This window comes from Canis lupus, chromosome 3 (genome assembly GCF_048164855.1).
Source record: "Canis lupus baileyi chromosome 3, mCanLup2.hap1, whole genome shotgun sequence".
NCBI lineage: Eukaryota > Metazoa > Chordata > Mammalia > Carnivora > Canidae > Canis > Canis lupus.
Genome location: NC_132840.1, coordinates 26,781,641 through 26,799,881, shown reverse-complemented (window position 1 = coordinate 26,799,881; position 18,241 = coordinate 26,781,641). Strand labels below are relative to the sequence as shown.

The window sequence follows — 18,241 nt, the reverse complement described above, 5'->3', positions numbered from 1 at the left end:
TTCTATCACGCAACCAGATCAAATAACATTTCAAGCGCCGCCGCCTGCCAAGCACCAGGGCCTGCCAGAGTACAATGAGCACTCAAGTGCTCTGGACTGAAAACCACCTTTCACTGGTCTCAGAGATCTTTATAAAATGGTTTAAACACTACTAAATTACAGAGTTGGAAAAAACAAATACAAGCTTCTAACTGCTGCTCCCACAGTATTGTGAAGTTGCTGTTAAGCCTCTAAAATGTCTGCCCTGTGTTATTTTACTAAGCAATGTAAATATTCAGAAGGGCAAGTGTCTCTTAGAGCTCAAATCTAACACATGCATAAAAATGTAGAGTTGGTTGTGCATCTGGAAATAATTGCCCACAGATCAACGGGCTTACAGGGGATATTGTTCCCATCTGTAAGGTTTCAAATCATGTCTACTTTACATGTGGAGTTCCTAGCCAAAAAGAAGGAGGAGAATGAGGAGGAGAAGAGAAGGAGGAAGAAAAGAAGGGAAAAAAGCTCAATACATTAATTTTGGCACAGAATTTTAAGGACTTTATCAACTCTTGTTCTCAACTTTCACTCAGTGTCTCAATCTTAAACCACACAGACACAATTTTCAAAGGGAAAAATTAATCCTTGTTGACCCCTAGGTTTTTTTACATGACACTTTTTAAATTTCCATATGGCTAAGAGGCAGCCTCCAGCCAAACAATGCCCCAAGGAGAGCAGCAGAACATGTGCCCAAGGAAAGCCTAAAAGCGGAGAGTAAAACAAAGTAACCCATTAAACAAGTCTCAGCAAACAGGAAAGTGGTCAAGCAGGTCTCCCCAGAGCCTCAAGGAGAGCCGAGTAAACAAGGGGAAGGAGAGGGGAAGCTGGCACCTCAAACCAAAACAATTTTAACAATTTAAAGTTAAAGCCATCTTTTTCAAAACTATCTCTGCATTTTAGCTAGTCTGGCAAAACAACAGCTTTTTGGTCCCAGAAACAAATTATATTTGTCACTTATGTAGCCATAATCAAGTCCATCAAATTCATTGTATCTTTAAAATTAAATTTACTCCACAGAAAGCAATGAAGTTTTTAATCAGTGACTAGATTACTTTGCTCTTTAGTAACATATTCCTTTCAGAAAAGACAAAAACAAACATACACATACACACAAATACACACACACACACACACACACAAATCTTTTAAAAATAGTGTTTTCTCTGCCCTGAAGGGTATTTTTTAATTGGTTTATTTAGTTGGGATTTCTAGAGTTTGAGTGATTAAAAAAACCCACTAAACCCAACAAAAATGCAATGGGACACTACCAAAAACTGATTCCTGATTCCTGGAAAGCCATTACCATTCTTAATACCAAAGTGGTTCATATTTGCAGGGTCAGCTACAACACTCTCAGTACACCCACCTCCGAGAGTCCCTGTGCCCACACTTGTCCAACTTCCTGACCCGCGACCCGCATCCCCCTTGCAGCATAAGGCTCTGGCCACTTGCCTGCGGCGGGTCGCGGCAGGAGCTGAGCCCGCAGGCCTCGTCCTCCTCCAGCGCAGGGCCCCCAAACTCAGGCCCGCAGGCAGGGGCGGGGCGGGCAGGGGCTCGGGGCGTGAAATGCACTTGCTAAACAAAAGGAGGCCCTGGCGGCCACAGGGCAGCGCAGCTCGGGCTCATGTCCCCCAGCTCGGTGGCTTCGGGAGGTGGCGGCGTGGGGCCCCGCCCGTGGCTGGGGGATGCAGCCGCTGCTCCGGCTCGCGCTCCTTCAGCCCGGGCAGCCGGGCCAACACTGCCACATGCCTGTGACCCAGACGCCGGGAGAGAAAGAGCAGCCACCCCACGACAGCGGTGGCGGCGGCGGCGGCGGCCGGAAAAACCCGGGCTGGAGCTCGGACTGCTCTGCGCGCACCCTTGCCTGCCTCCACCACGGCGGGCGGGGGCGCGCGTACACACATACACACATACACACACGCCACTGCAATTTTATCTCCTTCCGAGCTAGGCTAGCCTCTTCTCTCCCCATGTCTCCCTCCCCTCCCGACAGCCGGAACTAGGAGGCTGCGTGATTGATGGCAGCTCTTAATAGCGTGGTCAGCTAGAAAATGCATCTGCAAGCAAGATATTAAAGAGGCAGCGCATCCCTCTGATCAGCAGTTCACACAACCTAGAGCTGCCTCTGCTTCCGCGAGGAATATTAATGCCAACCACCTCTGACGTCTAACAAAATGCAGATGAAATAACCAATAATCATAGGCATGCAGAACATTTGTTTCAAAGATGCAAATAGAAAGAAGCATTGTTTGAGGTCAACATTTCTGACCCCAATTTTCCTTACAGTTTTTAGGAATTCTCTGTAAATCATTTGTTTAAAAGTCTTATTATCTCTCTGATCCTTTTTCCACAGAAAAATAAAGGTCCCTCTGCTAGACAAGGTTTATCTTAAATTAGGCTTGATTGAAATCCATCTAATAAGGAAGCAAAATAAATGTCTATTTTTTGCCATGTGGCCTTAAATAAACATATATACTACCCCAAACCCCTCATTAACTCTACTTTTTATGTGCATCTAAATAGATTACCCACTGTTAATCTCAAGTTAGTTTCTTCCCCTAAAATTTAGTAACATTAAACTGCATTTATACTAGGTATGCCCGTAACCCTCAAGATCATTTTGTTCCGATTAAGACAATCCATAGCAAATTTTTAAAAACACATTCCCTACAGCATATGAATTCAAAGTATTAAACTCACTCAATGTCAACCCAAATCTGAAGTTACAAGCTCAAAATTTAAATGATCTCTTTTGCTATTTTCAATAATACACCTTTTGCCTTCCAGGCAAGTTTCATGGAACTCTGAAATAGCTTTATAAATGTTATTGGACCTTCCAAAGTCCAATAAAGTTGCTGAATTATTAGATACCCCCTTACCAATAGTCAGAGATTTAGATAAAATGATAAGCCCAAAGACTCTCAAAGGGGGTCAGAGTGGAGAGCATAGAGTACAGGGGTCCTCCTGCCTTGCTGGCACAGATAACCAAAGTGATATGTCCATTTGCTATTTAAACATCATTCTGCTAATTTCTCTCAAAGAAAAATCAAGTTATTCTACAGGAGATAGAAATATCTATCTAAAACCACTAACACAACACATGTAGTGAGAGCAAGACCTGATGAAGCATAATGCCTTTGCCATCCTGAAAGGTAGCTGTGATCAATACAAATCAGAGGTGGTCTATACCGCAAGTGTAGCTCTGCTCTAAGCTCCACTAAACACCATTCCTCACTGAGATCATCCTGAGAGGATCTGCGGCTTCGAAATCTGCTACGTAACCAAGTGGCACTGAGATCACTCCATATATGTCAGAGATGAAATCCACCCTAAAGCCTAGCTACAAAAGTCACTCTTGTACATGGACACACTTCAAATTTTCTAACCATCTATATCTAGATACATGGCAGAGTATGACAAGGGTTCTGGTTATTTTGGGTGGGTTTTTTGTTTTTTTTTGTTTTGTTTTTGTAGACCCTTTTAAAAATGCTGGTTTACACTGAGTTGTAAAGGGCTGTTAAGAATAACTAAACTGCTCTATTCTGAATTCATGCTGTATCTAGTCTGTCAGGGATTCTAAATGCTTTGACAGCACTTTATGATACTTAATACTCTTGTCTTGCATCCTCTCCTAGACCTCCACCTTCCAGTTATACCAGTCTTTCAAATTTCCCAAGGTATCAGGATTTCTACCACAGGCCAGCAGCACACTGCTTCTTCCCATTAGAGCAGGACATTCTCCCTGTTAGTCCACACACACACACACACACACACACACACACACACACACAGTTTAAAACCTATACTACTCCTTCATCTCAAGTCAAATATCACTTTGTCAGAGTAACTTCCCTTGAGGCCCCACTCTAGGCTAAGTTCCTTTGTCATAAGTTCCCAGAGATCTGTGTTTTTTCCCTTAAGAGCACTTACCTCAGTTTGTAATTCATTGATGTGATTATCTGGTTAATGTCCATAGACCCCTCTAGACAGTGAGTTCCGTTAGAGAAAGTTCTATATATTTGCTCATTATCAAATACCAGGTGTCATACATACAGATTTGTGGAATAAATAAGTGAACAGAGGAACAACCTTGTTTTACTCATTTTGCATATTCTCTGCACAGTTCTTGGCACAAAAGAGCATCTGTCAAATAAGCAGCATCTATAGCTATTAATAGTATTTATTTTATTAACCTTTAAAAGTCTAGTAAAAGAAGATTTTTATCCCTGCTTTATAAAGATATAAATAATTGTGCCCAGAGTAATTCATTAAAAACACGGAGACCCTAACCAGTTCCTATTTGCAAGGTTCACTTTTCTTTTTTTTTTTTAAAGAGTTAACGAAGTACAAAAGCCATCATTAATTTTTTTTTAATTTTATTTATGATAGTCACAGAGAAAGAGAGAGAGAGAGAGGCAGAGACATAGGCAGAGGGAGAAGCAGGCTCCATGCACCGGGAGCCCGACGTGGGATTCGATCCCGGGTCTCCAGGATCGCGCCCTGGGGCGAAGGTAGGCGCCAAACCGCTGCGCCACCCAGGGATCCCAGCCATCATTAATTTATTCAAACCAAATTCTTCCTACTTACCTGGCATTTAAGAGAGGCAAACAGCAGTGGATAAAGTGGACAGACTACTAAATCTTGTACACAGGTAACAATATAAACATAATATAAAAATCTAAAAGCACATGGTACTTTAGTCTGTCTTCAACACTTCTCTCGGAATGCAAAAGTACCACCAAATTCTGCAAGGGAAGAGGATAATCCTCAGCTCTCTTTCACACTGAACTTTTCTTCCATTTTTTTCTCTAAGAGACCTCTATTTCCCTGACATAAAAGCCTTCATGGAGTTCTTTTGACCTGAGGACACACCAGTCAGTGGTGACAGACCATTCCAAAACCACACTCCCCAATTCCTCAAACAAGAATTCATTTTAAATCCTATTAAACCTCTTTCTAACTAGGGCCCAGTAGAACGGCTCCTGCAAAGAAGGGTGGCGAGAAGAAGGGCTGTTCTGCCCTCAACGAGGTAGTGACCAGAGAATACACAATCAACATTCACAAACGTATCCATGGAGTGGGTTTCAAGAAGTGTGCCCCTCAGGCACTCAAAGAGATCTGGAAATTTTCCATGAAGGAGATGGGAACTCCAGATGTGCACATTGACACCAAGCTCAACAAAGCTGTCTGGGCCAAAGGAATAAGGAATGTTCCATACCGCATCCGTGTGCGGTTGTCCAGAAAATGTAACGAGGATGAAGATTCACCAAACAAGCTCTATACGCTGGTTACCTACGTACCTGTCACCACTTTCAAAAATCTACAAACTGTTAATGTGGATGAGAACTAATCGCTGATTGTCAAATAAACGTATGAAACTGCAATAAAATAAAAACTAAAAAATAAATCCTATTAATCTCAGCTTGTAAGTTAGGAGATCTATAGATGAGAAATGCTAGTTTTTGCAATAATAATTTCGCAACAAGTTTTGCGCTTGAGCATATGAAAAAGTAAAAGAATGTGTGAGATGAATTAAAAATATTAGATATACCGGACCCTGACCTCCAAATTAATCCTGTTATTTTTAGCATTCCACATGGCCGTTCTTGCTTCCCACAGGATCTTACCCTGGCCTGTCTCTGTTTCCTTTTGTCATGAGTTCCATTCCACTGAAATTCCAGCTCCAGGTTTTAGAAACCCCTACATTTATCAAAACAACCCTGTCAAGTTGAGTACCATTAACAGATAATGAGAGGAGACAACAGATGTGGTTAGAAGCAAAGCACTCCATATTCTACAGGCCTCAGCATGCAGCCTAGTGAGCTGACATCTGACTTTACCCTAACAGTTATAATTAAATACAAAGTCTAGCTAAACTAACATTAAAGCTATGACCAGAAACAGTACACAAGGGAAATGTAAAGTATAACCTTAGCACTAGCTGAACAAGGCCCAAGCTATTCCTGACCCTTAACCTCCAACAACTGCACTGCATTTACTCTCTATGCCACTCTGTTTCTGTCACAGGAAGACTCTTGGCCACATCTTCTAAAGATGGTGGCCTTGGACTACTCCCCCCAAGACCACCAAAGGAGCTCAGAGACCGTATTTTTTTACATGAAAGTTTAAAGGTAACATGCATCTAACAATAACTTAGTGAGGTCTGCCAAGAGTCTATCAAGTTGAGACAATCAACACATGCTTTCCTATTGCATTATCTAGTAAAATCATCCAGATCCAGTAATTAAGCTCACCTTTTCCCCCAGTTATCAAAATGTCAAAAACAAACAAAGTCAATCAAGCAAACAGTGATGGACTAAAGGGTTGTGTTAGTAGTTGTTAGCTGTGTTTGCAGAGTGTAGACAGATAGGTTTGTATTACTGAGCAGAATATAGTTCTAATTTTAAGCAAACTGTCTCCTCTTTCTGTTTTCTAACTCACAAAACGGCACCACGTATCAAAACCTCTGGAGTTTTCAAAATTTTCTTTAAAAAAAGAAAAATAACTAGAAATAACATCAGATTCTAAAACATTCTAAAACACCAGATTCTAAAAACCAAGGAGACTAACCTGTAACTATAATTACACCATAGTGTTAAACCATAAAGAGCACACTCTCCAAAATTATATAGGGACAACATTAAGGTCGGATGTTAATACAACTTTGTTTTGTTTTACACTTCCTTATAGAGCCTCAAACAAGTATTTCAATGACCGACTGCTAAAAAAACATTTAAAGGGTTATTACTTCATGAAACAGAAAAATTATCGACATTATTAAAACATTTCTTGGGGGGCAGAGGGGACACAGCTTGCAGCACCAAGTCCCATTTTTATAAGAACAGAGAGCAGAAGTACTAACTCCAGTGGAGACTCACAGCAAACTCTTCCAACATAGTAAGTCCATCGAAGCATGTAGCCCTCTAATGGATGCAGGATGTGAAACAGATCCTAAAGCAACTTTTAAGAGAGACAGAGAGACCTCTAAGATAGCATGTGTTTAAAAAACTTAAAGACATTATCATCTCTATTTTTAAAACACACTAATGATCCCGGATTGTACAGATGAAATAAATCATAATGTTCCAATAAAACAATACCTGAAAGGACAAAAATACAGTTAAAAAAGAGAGATTTCTCATTTGAAAAAGTATTACAAAAATTTTTTAAAAAGAGTTCTGTGGAAGAAATTAGCTCAAGGACTTATGACCTTGACAGGGAGTTTAGAATGGGGCCCTTTCCATACTGTCTGAGCTGACAACATATGATAAAACCATATCCAAGCAAGTTTACTGGAAGTAATCATAAGAAAACGAAAAACTCCAACTAGAATCATTACACCCTTGAATTAAAAATACCAGATTTTTGTGCAACTAAAATAATGATTACAAATCCAAACACTGCTTTGCCCTTCTTTAAAACAAAACAAAACAAAAAACTGACACATGTTCTCTCTGGTAATGTGTCTCCAAATAAACTCCTTTAAAATAAAAATTACAAGCATCTATTTTCAGAAAAATATGAATTTAAAGGTTTCAAAACATTAAATGAGTACCATTTCCCAGGTTCCTTATCACAGGTAGTGTTAACAACCCAGTACTTTTCTGCTTAAAAACCAATCACTTCTCTCTAGAAAATGTCAGAAGACTATTTAGTTCAAAATATCCATTCAAACATGCAACACATTGGCTAAGACAAAATCAAAAGTCACAGTCTCAAGAATGTTTGACCTAAACAACACAGGGTGTTTTCTCTTTTTTTCTTTTCTTCTCTTTTTTTTGAAGGAAGGAAGGAGAGGTTAGAGGTGAGTGAGATTATTGTGAAGACAAATTCACAACGTCTATTCAAGTTTAATTTTAACTGACTTGAAAAAGCAAATATTTGGGCTACAGGAAACACAACTCAGTACAAAGGAAAACATGGGCTAACTTTTAACAATTACATCATTTGATTAATTCTTAACAATAAAACCTAAACACAGATCATCCCCTCCAATCTGCAGAGCAAGCTAACTATACAATGAAAAATATGAGAGCCCTATCAGGCTCTGGTATGTTTAAACAGTTACAATGTAAAGCATGTTCTTTCTCACAAGTGAAAGGAAATGACTGCCAAATGCTTCTTTTACAATCTCTCCAGAATAGGGCAGATCCTTTTAATGTGAGATTTTCCTGACATTCCAATTGTAGCAGACCTTGAGCAAACAGAGACGCATTAAAAGCTGACCTGGTTCTATTATCTTTTATTGAAAGCCTAGCAAAGATCAGACATGAGTCCAGTGCTATTTACATTTTTTGGTGCATTAATCACTTTTATACTCAAGGGCTTTAAAAAATTCAATAGTTGTGTGTGTGTGTGTGTGTGCATGTGTGTGTGTGTGTGTGTGTGTTAATGACAATAACCACAGGATGTAACCATAGCTGTATTGGTCTTTTCTCAGGAAGGTCAGAAAAGCTTTAAAAACAGGAAGTCTGTGCTATAAGGTTGAAAAATGTTTGTTTTAAGAGTCTAAGGCTTTATGGTTGCAGTTTGCAGTCAAGTATTATGGAGGCCTAGAGTTTATTCTTCCCAGCCAAGGATTAATGTCCCTGGGGAAAAGGCCAAAAAGGTGCCTAAACAACTAGAAAACCACATTATCCTAAAATAAGACTTATGAAATCTGAACTATAAATCTTCCAAGCTATCCTTCAACATTAAAAGAGGAGCTAATTTAGTGAACATAGTAGAAGAACAGTTTATCTCCTGTGATAATTTATAAAGGCTAAAAGAAAAACCGTAGTAACGAGTGCTAAAACAGCCGTAGAGCAACAATTAGCAGCTGGATTAAAATTGATACTTGCCATTTTATACATGTTTTCTATTGATCACCCCATTCATTCTCATTACACTAAATTAAATAGAAATCAAATATAATGACAATACTCCTTGAATGCAAATTTTGCTAAGAAACCAATGTAGATTAATTTTTTAAAGTTTGTTTATTCTCAACAAAATGATTGATTTCTGCTTTTAAAAAAGGACATACTTTGGGCATCTGGGTGGCTCAGTGGGTTAAGCATGTGACTCTTGATTTCAGCTCAGGTCATGATCTTAGGGTTCTGGGATCAAGCCCAGAGATGGGCTCCACACTCAGGGATGAGTCTGCTTGAGACTCTCTCTCTTCTTCTTCCTCTGCCCCTCCCCTTCGCACACGCACACGCACTCTCTCTCTCTCTCTCTCAAAAAAAGGGGGGGAGGGTACATAATTTTTTTTTTAACTCTACTAGGGTGTAAAAGAAATTCATAACATAGCCAACATGAAAGTTATTTTTAAAAATCTAGTTTCATGATTCTATTCTTTATTTAGCCTTTTCTTTATTTAGCCTTTTTAAACAGAAAGAAATGTTTTGTCATTTGTGGACTCCAATTTACATGAAATTAAATGTTATATTACGAAAATTTTAAAGCAAAGAATCCAAATATTGTAATATGTATCTTATCAATTTAAAATCCATTGGGAGATACCTTAGTTAGATTACTCCCTTCTGCCCCTGGACGCCGCCGAGTAAGCATCGTTAAAGTCTCCCCTCCCACCACCGTCATGTCTAAGTAAGAGTCTCCCAAAGAGCCTGAGCAGCTGCGGAAGCTCTTCATCGGAGGTTTGAGCTTCAAAACAACCAATGAGAGTCTGAGGAGTCATTTTGAGCAATGGGGGACGCTTACGGACTGTGTGGTAATGAGAGACCCCAACACCAAGCGCTCTAGAGGCTTTGGGTTTGTCACCTACGCTACTGCGGAGAAGGTGGATGCAGGCCACACAAGGTGGACAGAAGAGTCGTGGAACCAAAGAGGGCTGTCTCCCGAGAAGATTCTCAAAGACCTGGTGCCCACTTAACTGTGAAAAAGATTTTTGTTGGTGGCATTAAAGAAGACACTGAAGAACATCATCTAAGAGATTATTTTGAACAGTATGGGAAAATTGAAGTAATTGAGATCATGACTGACCGAGGCAGTGGCAAAAAGAGAGGTTTTACTTGTGTGAGCTTTGACGACCATGACTCTGTAGACAAGATTGTCATTCAAAAATCCCATACTGTGAATGGCCACAACTGTGAAGTAAGGAAAGCCCTATCAAAGCGGGAGATGGCTAGTGCTTCGTCCAGCCAAAGAGGCCGAAGTGGTTCTGGAAACTTTGGTGGTGGTTGTGGAGGTGGTTTTGGTGGGAATGACAACTTTGGTGGTGGAGGGAACTTCAGTGGTCAAGGTGGCTTCGGTGGCAGTCGAGGTGGTGGTGGATATGGTGGCAGTGGGGCTGGCTATAATGGATTTGGTAATGATGGAAGCAACTTTGGAGGTGGTGGAAGCTATAACAATTTTGGCAATTACAACAATCAATCTTCAAATTCTGGACCCATGAAAGGAGGAAATTTTGGAGGCAGAAGCTCTGGCCCCTATGGTGGTGGAGGCCAATACTTTGCCAAACCACGAAACCAAGGTGGCTATGGCAGTTCCAGCAGCAGCAGCTATGGCAGTGGCAGAAGGTTTTAATTACTGCCAGAAAACAAAGCTTAGCAGGAGAGGACAGTCAGAGAAGTAACAGGGAAGTTACAGGTTACAACAGATTTGTGAACTCAGCCAAGCACAGTGGTGGCAGGGCCTAGCTGCTACAAAGAAGACATGTTTTAGACAATACTCATGTGTATGGGCAAAAAACTTTGAGGACTATATTTGTGACTAATTGTATAATAGGTTACTTTAGATTCTGTTCTGGAAAGTGTAAAGCATTCCAACAAAGGGTTTTATTATTTTTTTTTAACAAAGGGTTTTAATGTAGATTTTTTTTTGTACCCATGCTGTTGATTGCTAAATGTAATAATCTGATCGTGACGCTGAATAAATGTGTCTTTTAAAAAAAATAAAATCCATTGGATTCTAAAGGGCACTCCTTGGAAAATCATAATATCAAGATAATGTGTTTTAAAATATGAACACAAAAGGGTTATTACCACAAAGATCTGCCTTATACCCCAGTGTGTGTGAAGAAAGAAAACAAGGTGGTTTTCTATTTGATGTTCATAGTTACCTTAAAATTTTTGAATGTTTACCTCCACAGTATTCCTACAGGGTTTTGAACTACTTTCATTTAATATATGGGAGTAAAATGATATTCCCTAGGTGTCCATCTTATCTTTTAAAAGGCATCACTCTAACAACAACTAGCCCTAAAAAGGTCCTTCTGGTGTTCAGTCTACGTACACTACATAACGGTCAGGCTCCCTTCCTGGATATTGGAAGACAATAAAACAATGCCTACAAAATTTTAAGGAACACAAGTATCCTACCAAAAATTCTATACTTAGCCAAACTATTAATCAGGTATGAGTATAAAACAGAGACATTTCAGACATTCACAACCTTAAAACATTTACTTTCCATGCACGGTCTTTCAGGAAATCACTCCACAAACGGAGGGAATCAAACAAAAGTCCATGAAAAATTATCTCCAAGGAGATGCTCAAGAGTGATGAAAAGGAAGATCCCTTCTAATAGCAAAGTGACAAATGAAGACATTAAATCAAGACAAGGGCAGCCTGGATAGTTCAATGGTTTAGCGCCACCTTCAGTCCAGGGCGTGATCCTGGAGACCCGGGAACGAGTCCCACATCAGGCTCCCTGCATGAAGCCTGCTTCCCCCTCTGCCTGTGTCTCTGCCTCTGCCTCTCTCTCTCTCTCTCTCTCTCTGTCTCTATAAATAAATAAAGTCTTTAAAAAATAAATAAAGACAAAAAGTTCCAAGAAGGATACCACCAAAAATGCCTTATAGCATCCTTAACATTTTCCATTACACTGAAAGGTGTTTTATATAGTTCTGTTGGAAATGAAAGGCTGATTCAGAGATAGGAACATACAAAACTAAACGAAGAAATAAACATGAGAGAGAGAAAGAAATTATTAACTCCAGGAAAGAAACTGAAGAAGTTGTACAAGAAAGGGAATTAAATCATAGTACCACCATACGTGCTTCATCTTTAACAGTATATATACTGGCATAGGAATAGAAAGATTTAATATTGATTTAACACAAACTTTAATATAACTACACTGGGAAGATGGAGGAAAAAAGGAGGCGATATAAAAAAGCTAAATCCTCATCTCCCACTAGGCAAAGTCAGCAAATAATGTCTAAAATAGAAAACTGGGGATCTCTGGGTGGCTCAGCGGTTTAGCACCTGCCTTTGGCCCAGGGCGTGATCCTGGAGTCCCAGGATCGAGTCTCACATCAGGCTCCCTGCATGGAACCTGATTCTCCCTCTGCCTGTGTCTCTGCCCCTCTTTCTCTCTGTGTCTCTCATGAATAAAAAATAAAATCTTAAAATAAAAAAAGATAACAATATTGCTGAACTACTTCTTTTGAAAAATTCACACATACCATTAGCATTTTATGGTGTGCTTTGATCATCTGGTGAATTGAGAGGTGTAAATTTCAGAACTTCAAATTAAAAAAAAAAAAAGAAAAGAAAAAAACCTAACCAAAGGAACAATCATTTCAGGCACCAGAGCTGAAAGAAATCCTTTTCTTCAGAGAAAATTGAACTCTATTTTGCCACCTGCCGGCAAGACTCTTGAAATCTAGCCACTCCATAATAATAATCCCAATTTTAAAAAGGAAAAAGAGGGGAAAAAATCCAATCACAAGAATTTTTAAAAATAAATGATATAACAGCCCAATTCAAACACAATAACTTTAGTATTCATTAATGAGAAATGTTACCACTAACTAAAGTAACAGCTTTTTTAAAATGCTATAAAAGCAAAAGTACAGATAACATTATCCACCTTCAAAGAACTGAACAGGATTATTTAAACAATGTTCAGTATTTTACTCATTTGTTTATCCAAAGTTATATTCCATAATCAGCGAAATGCTTTTTAAAAAAGGGAGTAAGATGGACCAAATAAAGGAGAATCGAGGACATTCCAAATACCAGTTAGAGGCAGAATCACATGCTTATCGTTAGGCTAACAATGGTGGTTTTCAGTGTCTCCCCAAAGCCATGCCTTGTCTTTGATTGAGAATACACGCTGCTGAATTTTAATGCCATTGTTTTGTCAACAGAGTGCTTGCATCCACTTCACAGGTTCATTAATAATCCTCTAAGAAGACCTAAATTAAAGTTTGGCAAGCAATTTCTCATGAAACAAAATTTGCTTCTGGTCTGTTAGAACTAAATGTGCCAAGTGGCAAATTAAGATGTGGGAACACACTTTTAAAGGTTATGCTTTGAAAGTATTCAATGACTCAAACAGGGTATCATTAGGCAGCAGCAAAACAAATACTAGGATGCCTATTTCATTTACAATCTGTTAGGTTTCAGATGGATAATTTCACGGTGACCACCAAGAACTATTGGGGTAAACTTCGAAAGAAGATAGACATACACTCCCCCAATCTCCATTAAAGAACTGGAAGGAAACCAGAATGGATCCCACTCCCAGCATTAAAAGCGACAGAAAGAGTCCAGTAATTCCCAAAGAACCTGCCATTGTGCCAACTATATTGTGTGTTTATCGTCCGTGGGAATGCTGACATGTGCAGCACTGCAAGTGGTGACTGAAGAGTCAATTAAGTGGTGGGAAAAGGCTTGCAGCAAAAATTTAAACTAAAAATAATCTATTTACAGGAGAGCAGTATAAGAAACGCTGGCTAAACTATAATCCAAGTCTGTATTCCCAGCTTCAATAGTAAACACAGTTGTTAAGAGTGGTTAACACACCACACCGTAAGTGCATGTAATTTCAAGTTAGAAACATCTGTTTGACCAATGGCATCCTTGTTATAGCCTCCATTTCTTTGCTTACAGAGTGTGAGAGTAAGAAAAAGAGCAGGTGTGACAAAGAAAGAACAGTCAATTGACCTGAGGGAACATTGGACCTTTCAAAGAATTCCTAAAAGTATAAATTCTAAAGCTAGATTCATATAAAGTTCTAAAGCTATATTTCTAGAAATTTATAAATTTTCTTAAGAAATAAGGTCAGAGGAGAGTATAATCTCTCCCCCACTTAGTCTCCACTAGCTGAGGCAGTATGCCTGGCTCCACTCTGAGGAGTGTCAAAATTCAGAAAAATCAAGCAAACCAAAAAGGCAAAGACAGGAATGTCTTACAGTTCATGAGAAAAAAAAACAATGGTGCAAACCAATGATCTCTGACCTCTAACAAAGCACTAGTCAGCTAGTTTCCCGCCGCCCCCCCCCCCCCCCCCCCCGGTTCTGGAAATAAAACTGTTTCATTTCACCAATGGTGAAGTTTAGGCCTATGTATTTTTCCAGGTCATTTTAAGTGGTGAGTGAGGCAGTCTTCATCTGGTGCTCCAAGAGCAGGCAGTACTCATCCCTAGCTCCCCAGCCCCCTAGCTTCTCAGTCTTTGGGCAATTTACCTAATACACAAAAGCACCAGGTCTGGGGAAGCCTGGGTGGCTCAGTGGTTGAGCATCTGCCTTCGGCTCAGGGCGAGCCATGATCCTGGGGTCCCAGGATTGAGTCCCGCATCGGCTCCCTGCAAGGAGCCTGCTTCTCCCTCTGCCTGTGTCTCTGCCTCTCTCTCTCTCTCTCTCTCTCTCTGTGTGTGTGTCTCTCATGAATAAATAAATAAATAATCTTAAAAAAAATAAACAGCACCAGCTCTGAAGTCAGATGCCAGTTTGCCCTGTTCCAGATTTATTAACAGAGTAACCTTGGGAAGCCTCCATATGCTCCTCTGTAAAATGTGATTAATAATAGTATCTAATACATAAGGTTATCACAGGGATGAGATGAAATGACTTGAAGTAAATCCCTACAGGAGGGCTGAACCTACAACAAATGCCAAGGATTATTAGCACTGTGAGCGTGGTGGACTCCATCTTGGACTCACTGTAAGAAACTGGTTAAAACGGTCACCCTGGGCCTAAGCCACCCGATCAGTCAGGTTAACAATTCACTATCTGTTTACGCAGTACATCGCTGGGCGGGGTGTCAACACTCCGCTTTTTCATTCTTGTTACCACCGCCACTGCATTATTTACATGAACAGAGGAGGATGGTACCTGAAAAGATGCTTAGCTGGGTCAGGCAAGCAGAGCACCTATCACAAGAGGCAGGGGCTATCTCAGCAGCCAGACACTTCCCTAGCCTCCTCCTTCCCCTGCACTACTCATCTCGGAAAAAGAGTGCAGTGGAGACACACAGTGGCCACATATGCTTTGTGGCCAAGCATTCTCATCATAGGTTTTGATGAAGTAATCCATCACTAAAAGATTCCTTTTCTTCTCAATTTATATCCTTAAAGTATTATTAGAGATCCAAAGGGGCCCAAGGTGTATTAGAGACAAAAGGAATGGGGAAGTAGGGGAAGGAGGAAGTAGGGAAATAGATGTATTTCCAATAGGCATCCCACTATATATTTATCAAAGCAAAACTAATAAACTTATTTTTAAAACACCAATTTATAGGACATAAATATAGAAGGCAAATATGCTGTTTAATTCAAATGAGAGGAAAGACATGTCTATCAAGGAAAGGGTTTCTATAGAGAGTCACAAACTATATTAATTAAGTTTCCTCATTTCTATTTTCTCTAGACTAGTAAAAGTAGGCCTATCTATACTTAATGGATTAAAAAAATTTTTCAAAACACTTGAAATAGGGACAACAGGTGGCCCAGCGGTTGGGTGTCTGCCCTTGGCTCAGGGCATGATCTCGCAGACCTGGAATCAGGCTCCCTGTGAGGAGCCTGCTTCTCCCTATGTCTCTGCCTCTCTGTCTCTCTCATAAATAAATAAATCTTTAAAAAAAAAAAAACTATTTAAAATAACCTATTTAAATGCTTAGTATTTTTTTTTCTTTTTGCAGGAAACACATTTAATTGACCAGACAGTAATAGCCTTTTTTTTTTTAAAATCAGATCATTGTATTTCCAGGAAGCAATCTCCACCCCTACATATCTTCATATAAAGAGTTACTCTTTTTTCTATTTATAGTACTAGGTACATAATGAGTTTTTAACAAGTAAATACCCATGGATTGAAAAGTTTGGTTGAAGATAATCCAGTCTTGCTGAGGTATGGAAAAGTAGGGGCGGGGTGGAACAGGAAGAAAGGAACTGGGGATTGGTGACTGTGCATGGAAAAGCACTTAACTTTCTGGTTAATAGCTTGCCCAGAGAAAAAATACATTTGAAAATTTCCAAAAGATCTTTTTCCAAGGGCAAAGTATTATTAATCTAATTCTTTAAAAGCAAAGAAAAGTAAAATAGTAATTAATTTTGGTTTTATAAATCTTCCTCATTTCAAAGTCTATCCTACATACGTGCTAGATAAATGAGTTCCAAGTTTATTCAGGTTTCTACACATTTAAGTGTTTTCATTTATTCATCCCTTTCAGATGCATTGATTTTGAAGTGCCTCCACCCCCAGAGAGTTCAGGGCACTCTTAATGCCACCTCTCTACCCTCCCACATAATTCTACTGCTATAATTCTCACAGATTTAAAACTACTTTCTTAAAGTTTCTTAAAACACATTCTGGTAGGAAAGAGGTTCCTGGCCTGAGCCTAATGGATTTGGTGACTTGGTCCCATACTTGCTTTTTCTCTACTGGAAGAACTGCTAGCCTCTATTAAAATTTTAATTATATTCTGGCAAATATGTTGTCCTTTCTGACTGCTTAAACATATGAAATCAATCTCTCAGCACTACTTAATATCAAAACTCAAAACTAACTCATTTTATTGATGTAAAACCGTCACTGTCTTAACAGACACACATGGAGCTGGATAGTCATCTGCTACAATGCTCATAAACAGCTGTTTCTCACGTTGAGTAATTTATTTTTATAAGTACATTTTTTGTAAATGTAATTTTTTAAAAGTAAATTCTAGGCCCAATATGAGGCTTAAACTCACAACTCCAAGATTAAGAGCTGCATGCTCTATGGACTGAGCCAACCAGGCACCCCTGTAAATATAAATTTTTCTTAAGATTTTACTTTTAAGTAATTTCTGCACCCAACATGGAGTTCAAACTCACAATTCTGAGATCAAGAGTCACAAGCTCTGCTAACTGAGCCAGACAGGCTTCCCTTATAAATATAATTTTTAAAATCTGCTTTGTTTCTATTGCATTTATTTTTTACAGTTACCTTCTACTTATGACAAGTTAACACAGGCTTTTTAATTTTTAGTAGTGAAATAAAGTTTTATTTTAAAACAAATGTATTGGGATGCCTGGGTGGCTCAGTTGAGCAGCTGGCTCTTAGTTTCGACTCAGGTCATGATCTCAGTCGTGAGACTGAGCCCCATGTTGGGCTCTACATGGATTCTGCTTGAGACTGTCTCTCCCTCTCCCTCTGCCCCCCCCGTGCATGCTAATTCTCTCACTCTCTCTGAAATAAATAAATCTTTAAAATAAATGAATGAATGAATAAAACAAATGTGTTTAAGTACAAAGAGTTAGGACTTTTAAAATATTTTATTCTAAAATGTTTAATGCCATGTCAGTGGTATGTACAGAACAAGCAGAAATGATGAGGTTGTAGAGAGTGATTGATGGATGTTGAGGCAACCACGCTGTAGTGGAAAGCTCTAAAGTACAGACACCCTGAGAAACACACCACCTATCCTACTCTCCCAGCACTTGGACTGGCACCCAGTACTCTGCAAACAGTTGTTGAATAAAATGATAGTGGAGCCAGAATTTCAACTTGTACGTGTCTCTCTGGCTCTCTGGTTCACTTCCTTTCTTTTTTTTTTTTTTTTTTTTTTTTTTTTTTTTTTTATGATAGTCACACACAGAGAGAGAGAGGCAGAGACACAGGCAGAGGGAGAAGCAGGCTCCATGCACCGGGAGCCCAACGTGGGACTCGATCCCGGGTCTCCAGGATCGCGCCCTGGGCCAAAGGCAGGCGCTAAACCGCTGCGCCACCCAGGGATCCCCTTTCTATCCTTTCTAATACCAGTCAGTCCCAATCTTGGCTGCCAAAAGCAGTGGAATGTTTTTAAAATTTATAAAGTTCCTCAGGTGATTCTAAATGTGCCACCATGGGTGCACACCACTGCACCATACCGTGCCACCTTCCTAGTTAAATAAGCAATCAGAGTGCAAAGTGATCAGATTTATGCTGGGGCAAGTACAGCCCCTAGAGCCAAGCAACTTAACCTAGTTAAAAACCCAAGGAATAATTAATTGATAC

The 18,241-nt window shown here is 39.6% G+C and overlaps 2 protein-coding genes across 9 annotated transcripts in view; one reads left to right on the top strand and one right to left on the bottom strand.

Moving 5' to 3' along the window:
• Positions 1-18,241, bottom strand: part of RERE (arginine-glutamic acid dipeptide repeats) — a 408,653-nt gene that overhangs the window by 294,016 nt on the left and 96,396 nt on the right. For 2 of the 8 annotated variants that reach the window (XM_072819775.1, XM_072819781.1), the window contains exon 1: positions 1,489-1,789. The exons of 5 other annotated variants lie outside the window; for them this stretch is intronic. The gene's annotated coding sequence lies outside the window, so the exon portion shown is untranslated. Of the gene's footprint in view, positions 1-1,402; positions 1,790-18,241 lie in introns of those variants that run through there. One more of the 8 variants, XM_072819776.1, reaches the window with a different exon arrangement.
• Positions 1,722-5,399, top strand: LOC140625779 (large ribosomal subunit protein eL31-like). Its single transcript, XM_072813354.1, has 2 exons — positions 1,722-1,914; positions 5,001-5,399. Exons 1-2 carry the CDS (start codon positions 1,722-1,724, stop codon positions 5,384-5,386), a joined length of 579 nt encoding a protein of 192 aa, XP_072669455.1. The 3' UTR covers positions 5,387-5,399.

What these genes read in the sequence shown, in the direction of transcription:
- LOC140625779 (XM_072813354.1), top strand. Translation starts at nt 1,722, where the DNA reads ATGCAGCCGCTGCTCCGGCTCGCGCTCCTTCAGCCCGGGCAGCCGGGC. An exon ending in CCTTGCCTGCCTCCACCACG is followed by an intron (nt 1,915 to 5,000) that starts GCGGGCGGGGGC and finishes CTTTCTAACTAG; the next exon opens with GGCCCAGTAGAACGGCTCCT.